This window comes from Geotrypetes seraphini, chromosome 16 (genome assembly GCF_902459505.1).
Source record: "Geotrypetes seraphini chromosome 16, aGeoSer1.1, whole genome shotgun sequence".
In the NCBI taxonomy this organism is placed as follows: Eukaryota; Metazoa; Chordata; class Amphibia; order Gymnophiona; family Dermophiidae; genus Geotrypetes; species Geotrypetes seraphini.
This window is the reverse complement of record NC_047099.1, coordinates 41,977,058-41,991,141: the sequence shown is the minus strand read 5'-3', so window position 1 is coordinate 41,991,141 and position 14,084 is coordinate 41,977,058. Positions and strand designations below refer to the sequence as shown.

The 14,084-nt window shown below is 44.3% G+C and overlaps 1 protein-coding gene across 2 annotated transcripts in view; it reads right to left on the bottom strand.

Annotated features, from left to right (window-relative positions):
• NTRK1 (neurotrophic receptor tyrosine kinase 1) overlaps window positions 1-5,028 on the bottom strand; it is a 58,719-nt gene extending 53,691 nt beyond the window's left edge. Inside the window, exon 1 of one of the 2 annotated variants that reach the window (XM_033923127.1) lies at window positions 4,756-5,028. In XM_033923127.1, coding sequence (XP_033779018.1) covers window positions 4,756-4,934 — 179 coding nt within the window. In that variant the 5' untranslated portion in view covers window positions 4,935-5,028. Of the gene's footprint in view, window positions 1-4,678; window positions 4,721-4,755 lie in introns of those variants that run through there. The other variant, XM_033923128.1, reaches the window with a different exon arrangement.
• Window positions 5,029-14,084: the final 9,056 nt, after the last annotated feature.

The window sequence follows — 14,084 nt, the reverse complement described above, 5'->3', positions numbered from 1 at the left end:
GCGATGAACATGGGTAAAAAGTTTTACAACGCTCAGGGAAAAAACAATATACGAGACATACACTCGATGTACAGGACTTTCGGCACCAATGAGAAATGCAATATTAGATAGGACAGGAAGCAAATAGGGGATAAGACAACAGGAAGGGTTTAGAGGGGCAGAAAGAAAGAGAGTAATACCTAGCCAGTCAGGTTTTCAAGACACCTGCAATGAAGGTGCATGAGATAGATTTACAGATAGTGGAGGCAGTGCATGCAAATTCAGACTGGGCTGAAAACTCCTGCTCCAGGTGGTACACTGGAAGGGTGGCCACTTCAGATGCCCTGTAACTACACCGCGCTACAGTTCTGTAAAAATGGGGGGGGGGGGGGGGGTGTTAGGTGCTGGTATATTAGGCCTGGACTTTCTTACTGGCACCTCCAGCGATCTACATCCAAACTCTATCCTTAACCACGCCCACTTTTCAGGTAGGTGTGGGTAGACACTGGTAGGTGCCTCATGCAGATGCCCACATGACACCTACTGAGGTGGGTACCTAGCCCCAAATGTTTTAGTTTTTTCGTTGTTTTTAATGGGTTTTCAATGGCGCTTTCAATTACCTTGTCAATTAAACCAATTGAAAAGAATAAATTAGGCATCGAACTTGGTAGGTGCGCGTGTCTGGGATGAGTATCTAGGAGAAGGAATATGTTCAGTGGCGTGAGTGGTGCCCCTCCCCTGATCCCCACGCCAACGCGCGTGTCCCCTTCCAGCATGAGCAGCGTACCCGCGTCGGCGTCCACTCGCCCTTTGATGTCACTTCCTAAGAAGAGAGAGCACCGTGTGGCACAGTGGCTAAAGCTACAGCCCCAGCGCTCTGGGGTTCTGGGTTCAAACCCACGCTGCTCCTTGTGACCCTGGACAGGTCACTTAATCCCCCCATTGCCCCAGGTACATTAGATAGATTGAGAGAGTCCATTGGGACAGACAAGGAAAAATGCTTGAGTACCTGAATAAATTCATGTAAACCGTTCTGAGCTCCCCTGGGAGGACAGTATAGAAAATTGAATTAATAAATAGTGTGAAGAGTTTCAGCCTCTGATAACCAGAGCTGGTATTATGACATCATAATGCCTCATTCCACCAATAAGAGCCAACCTCATCAGTGATGGCTTGATTGCCCTTTATTTGGCTCACTCTACTCCATTTTGATTTCTAGAGTGGCGCAGTGGTTAAAGCTACAGCCTCAGCACCCTGAGGTTGTGGGTTCAAACCCCATGCTGCTCTTCGTGGCCCTGGGCAAGTCACTTAATCCCCCATTGCCCCAGGTACATTAGATAGATTGTGAGCCCACCGGGACAGTCAGTACCTGAATAAATTCTTGTAAACCATTCTGAGGCTCCCTTGGGAGAACGGTATAGAAAATTGAATAAATAGATTCAATAAACCAATGCCGGAGAAGTCAAAAAGGTACAGGGGAAGGTATGGGGCGCAAGCAGCAGAAGAACCGGGGGTGGGGAAGAGGAGGGGTGCCATTCCCTTAAGAAGACCGCGCCCGGGGTGGACCACCCGCACCCCCTTACTATGCCACTATGTTAGAGCAGCGGGCTGGAAATCAGGGAGGGCAGGTTCAAATCCTACCCTCCTGAACTCCCCGTGATCAGACACACGTCGCCCAACCCTCCACCATCTCAGCCACAAGTCTAGTGGTCAATGCAGTAAAAGTGCACTCGATTTTGCTCACAAGTTGACTCCTAGGTAGAAACAAATTTTGCACAGGAGCTGGGTCGATATTAGTGCACCGCAAAGGCAGGAGGTCATCAACTGGGCCACTGTTAAGTCTGGGTTATTTAGCAATGGGACCTAGGGCCTCTTTTATGAAACTGCGCTAGCGAGTGCCGTGTGGCAAATGCAACAAAGCCCCACCAATTTGTTTGATAAAAGAGGCCCCTAATCGCTAGAAACTGAAATCACTGCTACATGTGATAAAAGTGAGCCAAGTACGGGACAATCAAGCCATTGTGACATCACTGATGAAGTTGTCTCTTATTGGTGGAATGAGGCATTATGACATCACAGTGACTGAAACTCTTCACACTAAGGGGGTGGGAGTTATCAATTTGGGCAAAGTTGGGTTATTTATTGCATAAAATAGAACCCTGTGGATCCTTGTGTTAATATATAACCTGACTTGTGGTATAATCTCCCCCTCCACCCCTTAAACCATTCTGTGCACAGGCAGAAAAGAAGTCTGAGCAACTCCAAAGCTAAACAGGCTTTCATGCCTCTTTTCCCTTACTGCCAAGATAAAGACCCACTACTTTTTTCGGGCTTCCACGAGAACCTCGGGGGACAAAAAAAAAAAAAAACAGGCAGAGCTGAGGCGAATTGACAAACGAATATCGGCGCTGGTCGAATTGCCCCCCACACGCATCGGTAAATATGCCGGAATGCTATTCTGGAAAATAAACAAAGAACACGCCAGTGTAATTGCTGTAACTTCTTAAAAGTCCTCTTGAAACTCCATATTCCTTATACTTTAATCAGTGGATAGATTGTGCTCAGAGACATGGAGGAAAAAGGGGACAGAAAGTCCCCCAAAAACCTCACCACCCAATCTTAGCATAACTTCCACCTTAGCACACTTTTATATGTGCATGACTTGAAAGATTGTATTATTGAAAAAGCACTTATCTTTGGTGTTTAGTTCTTTGGCCTCGATGTGCCACGTTTCAAAAATTCCTTCAGGAAGCCAAATGGTAACAGCGAAAGACTCTTAAGTCTTCCAGAATGGGTGTCAATCTCTGGTCTAGCTTGCAATTCGGCTTTCAGTGAACTTCTGATATCTGCTGATATTCTGTGCGTTAGCACGTGCATGCAATCTGATGATTCTGATGCAAAGCTGTTTTTTTTGCGCAAGACCCAGCCACGCGCACAGCTCTCAGGGTTTGCGCTTGGTCTGATTGCATGCTCTTTGCTTGCAGCCCAGGAGAGCAAAATTTTGCATTCTGCTTTCTTGAAGAACTTTGTAGCGCATGGCTCTAACCTGAACGTAAACTGGTCTTCGATTACTATTGAACAGCCAAAATTCCTTTCCTTCTTCTCTAAACCATCGAGAGGTTCTTTGCCAGTTACGCTGCCCTTCACCACCTCCATCCCTCCAAAAAAATAACAAAGCATGCTGGGGGTCGGGTAAAACAGAAACTCATAAGGTGGCAGACCTTGACTGGACTCCGATTAAAGCATCTGACAATAAATCCAAAAGATTAAAAAAAGTGTAGCCCCTCCTATCCTTCAATACCAAATGGTAAAAAGCAGTAGGTAAGGGACAATGGAAGACTCCAGCCACCAGCTTCTCTCATTCGAATCACATAAGACTATTTATTTGACAAATTTTCTGCTATTCCTCACTAGCGGATTTAAAAATCTCACCTTTCTGTCTTTTAAAAACTATTAGTATTTTTGCTGGTTTCCCCCATTTTTAACATACAATGCTTAGAAGTAATGATTAGCGTTTTATCAAAATTGTAATCAACTTGGAAACTAGCAGGTTCACTTCCAGTCAGGGTACCTTTGGGTTCTGGATGCAAAAGCGAAACCTAGAGGAGTGAGTGGGTTTAAGAAGACCTGCATGCAGGTAGCCTAAGAGTTTGGGACCATCTAGACTTATTTGCAACCTCTGGTCTCTTTTTTTTTGTTTGTTTTCTGGGCCACCAATGTCAAAACTATGCAAGGAACTTCGGAGGACCGCACGAGATCCGTTTGATATCAGTTCAAGACTAGCATCTAACATAACATAACATAACTTTATTCTTTTATACTGCCACAATCAAACAATTTCTAGACGGTTTACACAAAAAAAGGCTGAACAATCAGCGAAATACAATACAAATAATTAAAATACAACAAATATGTTCAATGTAAAATTTTGTTAACGGTAATCTCTACATTTAGGAAATGAATTTATCAAACAACGCTGACTTAATTACTTTTCGAAATGCACCCTAAGACAGCATAACTCCACCAATACAATTACCCCACCAGGACTGCTACTTAGGTGCAAGAGTCCTATTCAAAAAAAGTCTTGTATCTGCAGCCAGTAATTTTGGGATAAGCCCTTACAGCCTGGGAAGCTCAGCTAGAAACACTGGAAGGGTAAAAAGGCTGCATCCAAAGGCAGGAGAAAATTCCTTTAACATTCAAAAATATCGGCTGGTCGGTAAATATGCAGAATATATCATAGGGGGGAAATATGCAGAATATATCATAGGGGGGAAATATGCAGAATATATCATGGGGGGAAATATGCAGTATATATCATAGGGGGGAAATATGCAGAATATATCATAGGGGGGAAATATGCAGTATCATAGAGTATGGTTTTGTTTGATGTTTTTAAAGTGCAACTAAACAAATAAACAAACAACTACTGCTGCCTGAACCCCCCCCCAAAAAAAAAAAAAAAAAAAAACAACAAAAAAACAAAACACAAGTTGGTAGGCTGTGATCTTTTCGGGCTGAGCAGCCAAAGAGCCTCAAATAAAACTGCGGGTCCTTTTCAAACTCTGAAAATGGTGGCTTTTTAACCCTTTTTCTAGCCATTCATTTGGTGACCGCAATCGGACTCTTTTTCATCCGTGTCATGTCAAGGAGCGAGAAGATTTCGAAGGAAGGGACCGGCTAAGTCTCAATTTCTTACCATCGGATTTGGCTAAGCTGAGCCTAAATGCTTGCTCTGGTCCCCCGCCTCCAAAAGCCAGGCTTAAGTCCACTTACATTTCGGTGAGGTTCTCCAGGTCCCTGAAGACGGAGAAGGTGTCCAGGGTGTTGGGGTCCGTGCACTGGACCGAGCTGCCGTAGCAGCGGCAGGCCCCGGGGCACAGGGCCACCGAGGTGGGCAAGAGGGCGAGCAGAAGCCAGATGCGGGCGGGCAGGGCCCCTCGCCTCCCCTCCATAGTCCCAGATTGCCGGGCTCCTCACATCCACTCTCCCCTCGTCTGTACACACAGCACTATCGCCTCTCCCCTTCTCACTACAAACCCCCCCCCCCCCCCACGTGGCCAAGCATCTCATCTATTACTCTGGCAAAGGGGAGGGGTTAGCAAAGCAAAAGGAAAACAGAGCTGTGTGCGGGATGCCCACGGCACTGAGTGCTGATTGCCTTCTCTATGCCGTGCTTCCTTTGGGGCGTCTCAATTTTCCAGAGGTTTTCCCTCATCCGCTAGGGGATCTGGGTTCAAATTCGGATTCTGGCACTGCTGTGTGCAAACTGAAACATAGTAGATGACGGCAGATAAAACCCCGCAGCAAATGTTTTTGAGACTAAACTGTAGAGTTCTCGGCAAAATGCCCAAATTAATAATAAATAAATAAAAATTTTCAGAGATGATCAGGCGAAAAACGAGATTTGACTAGGCAAGGAGGAACATGGACTGCATGGAATGGATTTAAACAGAAGGCCTGAAACAACTTGGAAAAAAAGCATTCAGGAAAACAATTCGTTATTATTGATGTACAAGAGGGGAAAAAAACAACCCAGCATCGTGTTTCAGCAACGCCATTGCTCAAAATTAAAGCCCTGGCCAATGGTCCCCAGCTGGTGGATTTCTCCTCATCACAATCATCTGGCTGTGGTTTTCTTTGGATTCTTTTTTTTCCCCCCCCCTCTCCTTGAGGACAATGAAAATGAAAAAAAAAAAAAAGAGTTGTCACTAATTTCAAAAAAAGAAGTTCATAAAACACCTTTTAGGTTTGGACATGGCCAACAATTTCAGGAACTGACACCATTTGAGGCCTCCCAGAGCTCGCTGCCACCCCGAAAGTTTGCCCCCCACTTCTTCACTGTGGAGCCTGGTGGCCATTTGTCATACACTCATAGGGCTCCTTTTACAAAGGTGCGTTAGGGCCTTAACGCGCTAGCCGCTAGGCGGTAGTTTTTTGGGTAGCGAGCGCTAATCCGGTGCGTGCCCTAAAAAAGCCAGCCCATGGATTTCCTTTGGAATTTTCTTCTGCAGGAATAGGAACCTCATGAAGGCTTCAAGTCCCAAACTTTTCCTCGACATGCTTCAATGTCAAAAAAACATAGCATTACCATTCTGCAAATTGGCACCTGTGCAAAATAAAATAGCACTCAGAATTTAGGAAGCTGGTTGGGCTGAGAACTTTTCAGCGCCCCCTGGGTTTTAAAAATGAAAGCCGCACACTGTAGGGTTTTAAAAAGGGAGCTTGCAAATAAATGAATAAAAATGAAGCCTTTCCTAATAGGACAGCAAACACAGAAAACCCCAACCCCACAAATTTGGCTTCAGAAAAGAAGTTGGATTGCATTGGTTAAAGCTCCAGCCTCAGCACCCTGGGGTTGTGGGTTCAAACCCATGCTGCTCCTTGTGACCCTGGGCAAGTCACTTAATCCCCCCATTGCCCCAGGTACATTAGAGAGATTGTGAGCCCACTGGGACAGACAGGGAAACATGCTTGAAATCGTTCTGAGCTCTCCTGGGAGAACGGGATAGAAAATTGAATAAATAAAAAAATAAAATAATACTATTGAGCTCTTAGGAGGTTTGCAATTCTGTGCCAGGAGTCTTAGAGCGCCCACTAATGGTAATAAGTGGTACAACCCTGGACTTCCATCCATCCTGTGTTCTGCCCTCAGGCTACCTCTCTCTCTGGACATTGTCTTCCTAAACAAGTTTACAATGAAACAGTTCCCCCCATTTAATCCCAGATCTGAAGGCAAGCTGCAGAAGCTCAGTCCCTCAGACTGTAATGGGCTTAGACCAAGAAGCCCTGAGCCTCCCCCTGGTGCCCAGGGGAGCTGAAGATGCACTTAATGGTGTGAGGGACACTGGCTCTTTATCACAATTACTTCAGTCTTCGCCTTTCACTGGAGCTGCAGAGGCGATTAGGGGGGGAAGTGCTGGCCACAGGACACCGCTTTAAAGGAGAATGATATTCCCCCTGCTGAAAAGTTTAATTCGGTCGGGAAGGGGTAAAACACGGACCTCGCGGATCTCAACCGCAGGTCCTTAACCCTTTCAGGACCATAAGGATCGTAGGCCAATTTTTGTGGTATTGATGACATTTTTATGGTAAAAAGGGCTTGCAGATGCCAAAAAATTGATTTTTTTTTGTGAAATATCATTATTTTTTTTAAAAAAAATCAAACTTCTGGCTTATGGACAGTGTGGCAAGTGAATCTTCTCGTCAATCTGGCAACGACACTAATGAATGAATGTCGGAACCAGTTTGTTTACATAAAGGCAGTATCATATGGAATCCGTACATATCAAATTTAGAACTGTAGACTATCCCAATCAAAATTTATAGGATTTTAAAGTTATGGGACAAATATGTCCCTTGGTCCTGAAAGGGTTAAAAATCTTCATTTATTGACAGCTGAGGTTTCCTATTTCATGGGTGCAGGTCTGCGTTTTAACCCCTTATTCCACCGCTGCATCTGTTGCTGTTTCTGACCCCACAGATCGGTGTCGATGGTCTTTTTATTAATAACCGTTCAGCTAAGGGAGCTCTGACGGACCCTAATGCTTCTCCCTCCCTGTGCTGAGACTGAAAGTGGCAAAACTTTTGCCCTGAGGTCCATGCCACTTTTAGTCTCAGCCGGGAGGGAGAGGCTTGTTAGCATTCCACCGGAACCTGAAATTTGTAGACAGCAAACACTAAAATACAGTGATGTCCCCACAAAAACCTGGTCGAGTTGACACTAAGAGACTATTTCAGACTCAGCATGAAGTTCTAAACTAGAGAATGACACGGGGACAAATTTTTCCCCGTCCCCACAGGAACTCATTTTCCCATCCCTTCGAGTTCTTTTCCCATCCCTGCCCCATTCCTGCAAGTTCTGTCCTCATCTTCACAACCCTCAAACACTTTAAAAACATAAGTGTTTGAGGCTTGTGTGATTAAGGTAGAGCTTACAGGAATGGGACAGCGACAAAGCTTGCAGGGACTGGGGAAAATTTTCTAGTTGGGAGCTCTTTGCAGAGTGCAGTGGCGACTCCGTCAGGGTCCCATTAGTGTCGTGGCCTGTTCCTCGCTACCACAGACAGCCTCTTTAAGATGCAACAAGAAGAATGTTTCCCATCGTAGCACCGAATGCCCATCTCCTAGGATTCACTTACAAGCCATCAGATCTCATTGCTATGTCATTGCTTCAGGAAATTGGACTTCTGTCAGACTTATTTGATGTTTTTTCCCATTTTATGAATCATTTTAAGTTTTATTCCATTGTTTTTATTTTATTAATTGAATTTCCCTGAATTCTATTGTTTAACGGTTCCTCCCTTCTATTCCTGTTTTACATATTCCTTTAATTCATTTTGATATCATTTACATAGATGGTACTCCTATTTGTAAAGTTAGGAATTTCTATGAAATATTCTACATGCTTCTCTCCACTCCTTCCTGCCCTCCATAGTCCTCCCTGCTCTCTTCTAACCCCTTCCTCTGTAATGTCGCCTGGAAGAAATAAAATAAATAAATTCAACCGAGGGTGTAGAGAAAGCAGAGGAGATAGCTGGGGGGGGGGGGGGGTTTGAGACTCACTGGGCCAGAAAATAAGCAGGGGTGATGGAGCTGCATAGCCATGAAATAACTGGGGGTTCTGGGAGTTGTAGAGCCTGGAAAGGAGGCTGGCAGACACAGGCTGAAAAGGGAGAACAAACCTGGATCGGAAAACACTGAAGGGTCATGAAGAGACTGGTGGGAATAGATCACAAGCAAGAGCTGAGGGACCAGGAAGCTTCAGAAACTGGATGTGAAAGCCACAGTGAATAAACTACACTTAAAGCCTAAGAACTCCTATACTGAGGCAGGCCCAGGCTCCCTCATGCTACCCCTTGGGTTTTGGCCAGGTACTAGGAACCTGGATTGGCCAACGTGAGAATGGGCTACTGTGCTTGATGGACCATTGGTATGACCCAGTAAGGCTTTTCTTATGTTCTTAACAGTGGCCAGTCTAGGACATAGATACCTGGCAGGATCCCAGAAATCAGATGCATTCCATGTTGCTTATTCCAGAGATAAGTAGTGGATTTCCCTAACTCTCCCAGCTCTGAAGCTGTATACAAAATCCTTCAGGATAAGGGTCAGGAAGTTCGTTTAAGTAGGTTATAAATCACCAGGATACAATTCCTCTCCTCAACTATCTGTGCTCAAGCTCAGCATTTTCATGGGACCCTAGAGGTCCATTACCGTCTAATAATGCTCTAGCACCATGTCTGCTCACAAATCCCACTAATCGCTGCTCTGTGAACTTGCTCAGGATATCTGTCCTCCCCTTTTCAGAGCATATAGCAGTGTGGGCCCCCATCCCGCTTTTCTTCTCCCCTCCCTGTGCTTGACTTGATTGATTAATTACTAACTGAATTGATCTAAGTCAATCCACATCAGCGTTGCTACCAATCTTACACAGAGGACTCAACAGATGGGAACTGAACCATTTATTGTAGGCTTGGGGATAGGGGTCGGGGCTCGAAAAAGCGTTATGGAGCCCTAAGGATGCGTCAGAACTCCTAATGAGGAATTCTTTACCCTGGAGCTTGACTGGAAATTGGAGTCAAAGACTGTCTGTTGAGACGATCTGCATAGCCATCCTTTCAGTGGTGTGGTCATTAACATCTGCTGATAGTTCCACATCTGTTGCCGTGGCTGGCCTAACCATTAAAGCATACTAGGCAGGGCCCTAAGGCGACAGCTTCTGGGGGATGGTAAAGATCATCAGCCATCAAAACTGATAGGTTATGATAGCCACACAAATTCAAAGAGCCACCAGTGGGATCTTTTTGACTTTTTTTGCATTTTCACAGGATCGTTTAGGAGTGCTGGTATTAACCCTTTAACTGGCAAATGGTGAAACGGTTGCATTACGTAACTTGATGTTTAATGAGAGCAACAGTGCCAAATGAACAGGCTTTGGGAGATGCCAGTCCCCCATAAGTTGTAGAAGCTGTGAGAGTAAACTTGTACAATGTTGAACCCAACTTTAGGGCCTCATACACCCAGGACACTAATCAAAATTTCTTTTGTGCTCTTACTGGGGTGGTGTATTCATCATTGGTCCATTTGCAAAATATTTTCAAATTTGACTAGAGTTAAGAGCTTCCTCCCTTCTTTCAGACACACATATGAGTTGGTACATCAGCCAAATTTGAAAATATTTTACAAATGGACCAATGATGAATACACCACCCCGGTAAGGGCACAAAAGAAATTTTGATTAGTGTCCTGGGTATATGAGGTCCTAAAGTTGGGTTCAACATTGTACAAGTTTACTCTCACAGCTTCTTCAATTTATGGGGGACTGGCATCTCCCAAAGCCTGTTCACTTGGCACTGTTGCTCTCATTAAACATCAACACTGTACAAGTTTAATCTCACAGATTCTTCAGCCTTTAGATTGCAAATTGAGAAGCTTAAGATTTTCAAGTTGTGTGTTTGGATCTCCCATAAGAGCCATAGAAGACACATGTTTCTTCTGAGTAACAATGCCAAATACAGGGTTAAAGTGATCATAACTGCTGAGATGATAAATTATGAAAATCTGGGGGTGGAGGGTGGGGGGAGACAAGGTCAGGAAGCTATAGGTCTCAAAGTTAATGGAGGGGGCACAGAGCTGAAGGTTTACTAACGCATTGCATTAAATTGTGTGTCCAAGAGAGCAGAACTCAAACATGCCTGGAACAGATAGTGAGGTAAGGTTACCAAGGACGGACGAACTGAGACATCCAGGTTTTACTTCCATCGAAAGCAATGGAAGTAAGGAGGACAGATTGAGACGCCTGAGGTTTACTTTCATTGTCATCATAGGAAGTAAAACCTGGATGTCTCAATCCATCCTCCTTTTTCTGGAGTCATTCACACTACCCACAGGCGATACACTACAGCTCGAGTTCTCATGCAAGGTCCTTGGTATCACTATCGATTCCTCTCTCTCCCTCAATGACCACCTCAACTCCTTGGCAAAATCATGCTTTTTCAGCCTTCACATGCTGAGGAAAGCTAGATCCTACTTCAGCCAAAAACACTTTGCCATCCTTGTCCAATCCATCATCCTCTCCAAACTAGATTACTGCAACGTCATCTACTTAAATCTATCAAAAAAAAGTATTCTAAGACTCCAGCTAATCCAGAATACTGCAGCCAAACTGATCTTCTCAAAACGCAAGTCTGACCATGCCTCCCCACTCCTTGCCAAACTTCATTGGCTCCCAATAATCTCCAGAATCCATTTCAAATGTTCCTGCCTGGCTTTCAAGATAATTCACGGAATCCTGCCTCCTCTTATCCCACTGTCTTTCAACTCCTCCAGTCCCGACTCCTCCAGAACTGCCCAAAGGCTTAAACTAGCCTTCCCCTCTCCACGCGGCATCCACTATTCAGGCAAACTGGGAAAATCCCTTCTCTTCAAAATCACAGGTCTTTGGAACGACCTCACCACCCCGCTGCGGAACCTGAGCTCCCTTCAGTTATTCCGCAAACAACTGAAAACCTGGCTTTTCAGCAAATTGTAGCTCTATCCTTCCCCCCTTTCTCTCTCCCCTTCTACACATAAGTTCATGTAATCCTTTTTCTTCTTCTCTACCCACTATTTTAAGTTCTTGTAAACTGTGTCGAGCTCCATTCTCATGGAGATGATGCGGTATATAAACTTAAGGTTTAGATTAGATTAGATATGGTAACCCTATATGTACCTATCCCAGGCTTTCTTGAAATCAGACACAGCCTTTGTCTCCACCACCTTTTCCAGAAGACTGTTCTACACATCTACCACCCTTTCTGTAAAAAAATATTTCCTTAGATTACTCCTGAGCCTATGACCTCTTAACTTCATCCTATCATTCCAGAGCTTCCTTTCAAATGAAAGGCTCGACTCGTGTGCATTTATGCCAAGTAGGTATTGAAATGTCTCTGTCATATCTCCCCTCTCCTGCCTTTCCTGCAAAGTATACATATTGAGATCTTAAAATCTGTCCCCATACGCCTTATAACGAAGACCACGCACCATTTTTGTAGCCTTCCTCTGACATTAAACAACTCTGGGAGAGGGAATGGTGGAACACATAGCTTGGATTAGACCCCAGAAGGTGCCCATCAGGTTGTCAGGATTATCTACCATGAAGACATGAGAAAAATTGACATGCAAAATTATCTCATGCATGTTCATTGTGGATAGCCTGGAAGCCTAATTTATGATAGAGTCATTGGCGGCATTTTCTCTAACCAGGGTATTTAATCAAGAGAAGGAAAGCTAGCTGAGCCTACGCCCTCATCACACAGTGGGAGACCAGTCCCTGCCCCCATTATAGGGCTCTACCATCTGCCCTGCACCTACGGGACCATCTTCTCCTCTACCTTTCTCGCTTGCCACATGAGCTCTGAGCATCATGACACCAGTCTGACTCATGTAATAACTTCAGAAGCAGCTTTACAGTGTCATCCATCAAAGCTGGGCACAGGTCCAACAAGCACATCAGAAGAGTTATCAGCTCTCACTTTCTCTCCCCTCCTTAGCGTAGGACCTATTGAGGTGGAGGGGGTGGGGTGACAGAACCAGCACTATGGCTGGGGGCGGATGATAAGTCAGTCTCATGCTCGAGTTCAGTTTATATGCATCGACTGCGATGCCATGCAAGCTCATACTCTACAGAATTCACCCAGACCAGCGGACTCTTTTTCACTGGTACAAGTACTAAGGGCCCACTGTTGAAAAGAGAAAGTACCTGAGGATCTGGTATTGTCTATATTTGTTTTGAGTTTCTGATATGTTAGTTAATTGTTCACAATTAGCTTCTAAGTTATTTCAATGCATTACTAATATGTCTTTTGGGATGTATGATGATTTACGTTGGTTTTATTACTTTAAATGTTTTCAGTATGCTCTAATGCATCCCTGTTAAGGGCAAAACATGGCTACATCAAGCTTTTTATGTGATATTCTATTTACAATCAAATAATTTTGACTCCAGAACTAAGTCTGATGGGATCTGCTTCTTACATAGCAAATCCAAAGGAAAATACTGTGGAGACAATGTACTTTGTGCCAAGTCTTTATTTCAATCAAGAAACACGTGGTTTTTGCAATATGGTCCACCTTTATGCCAAAGGAACGACGACTCGACACGATCTGTGTTTCGATTAACACATCTTCTTCAGGGTTTCCAAATGGTCCCTTTGAGGGACACAACAACATGTAAAAATACCACAGCACTAATTGGAATGTAGGATACCCTAGGCAGGGGTAGGGAACTCCGGTCCTCGAGAGCCGTATTCCAGTCGGGTTTTCAGGATTTCCCCAATGAATATGCACTGAAAGCAGTGCATGCACAATCTACGAAAAATAAGACAATTCTTCGACAAAGATAGGCTCATAGTCGAATCCCTAGTCCCAGGTCTAGTGGACTATTGCAACATCCTCTACCTACCATGCCCCGCAAACCTGATAAAACAATAACAGACTGTACAAAACACAGCCCTCAGATTGATCTATTCACTAAGCAATATGACCACATCACCACTGCTTACCTAGACTCACACTGGCTACCTATACAAGCGCAAATTCAATTCAAATTCTACTGTCTATTATTCAAAGTAATAAATGGCACTGCCCCCACTTACCTAAACAATCACCTAAATTGGAACCATATAACTAGACAAAGGAGAACTCAGACCCCATTTACCTACCCCCCAATTCAAAGGTACTCAGCGCAAGAAGATGTATGACAACCTACTAGCGACGCAAGCAGCGAAACTTGACCACCCCATCTCCAATATGCTGACAACAATGACCGACTTCAAATCATTTCAAAAAGAAGTCAAAACCCTGCTATTCAAAAAATTTATCTAGATATCAAAACACATCCCCTTGTCCATCCCCTCTCTTGTAAATTTCCCCTCAAAGTCTCTACCACTCTTGTAATTTTCCCTTCAAAGACTCAATCATGTAAACAGCACCCTAAATTGTAATCTTCCTAGAAATGTCCAGTTATCTTCTATTGCAGTCCGCCTAGAACTGCAAGGTACTGGCAGAATAGAAGTCACTAATGTAATGTAATGTAATCTCATTCATATTCATTGGGGAAATCCTGA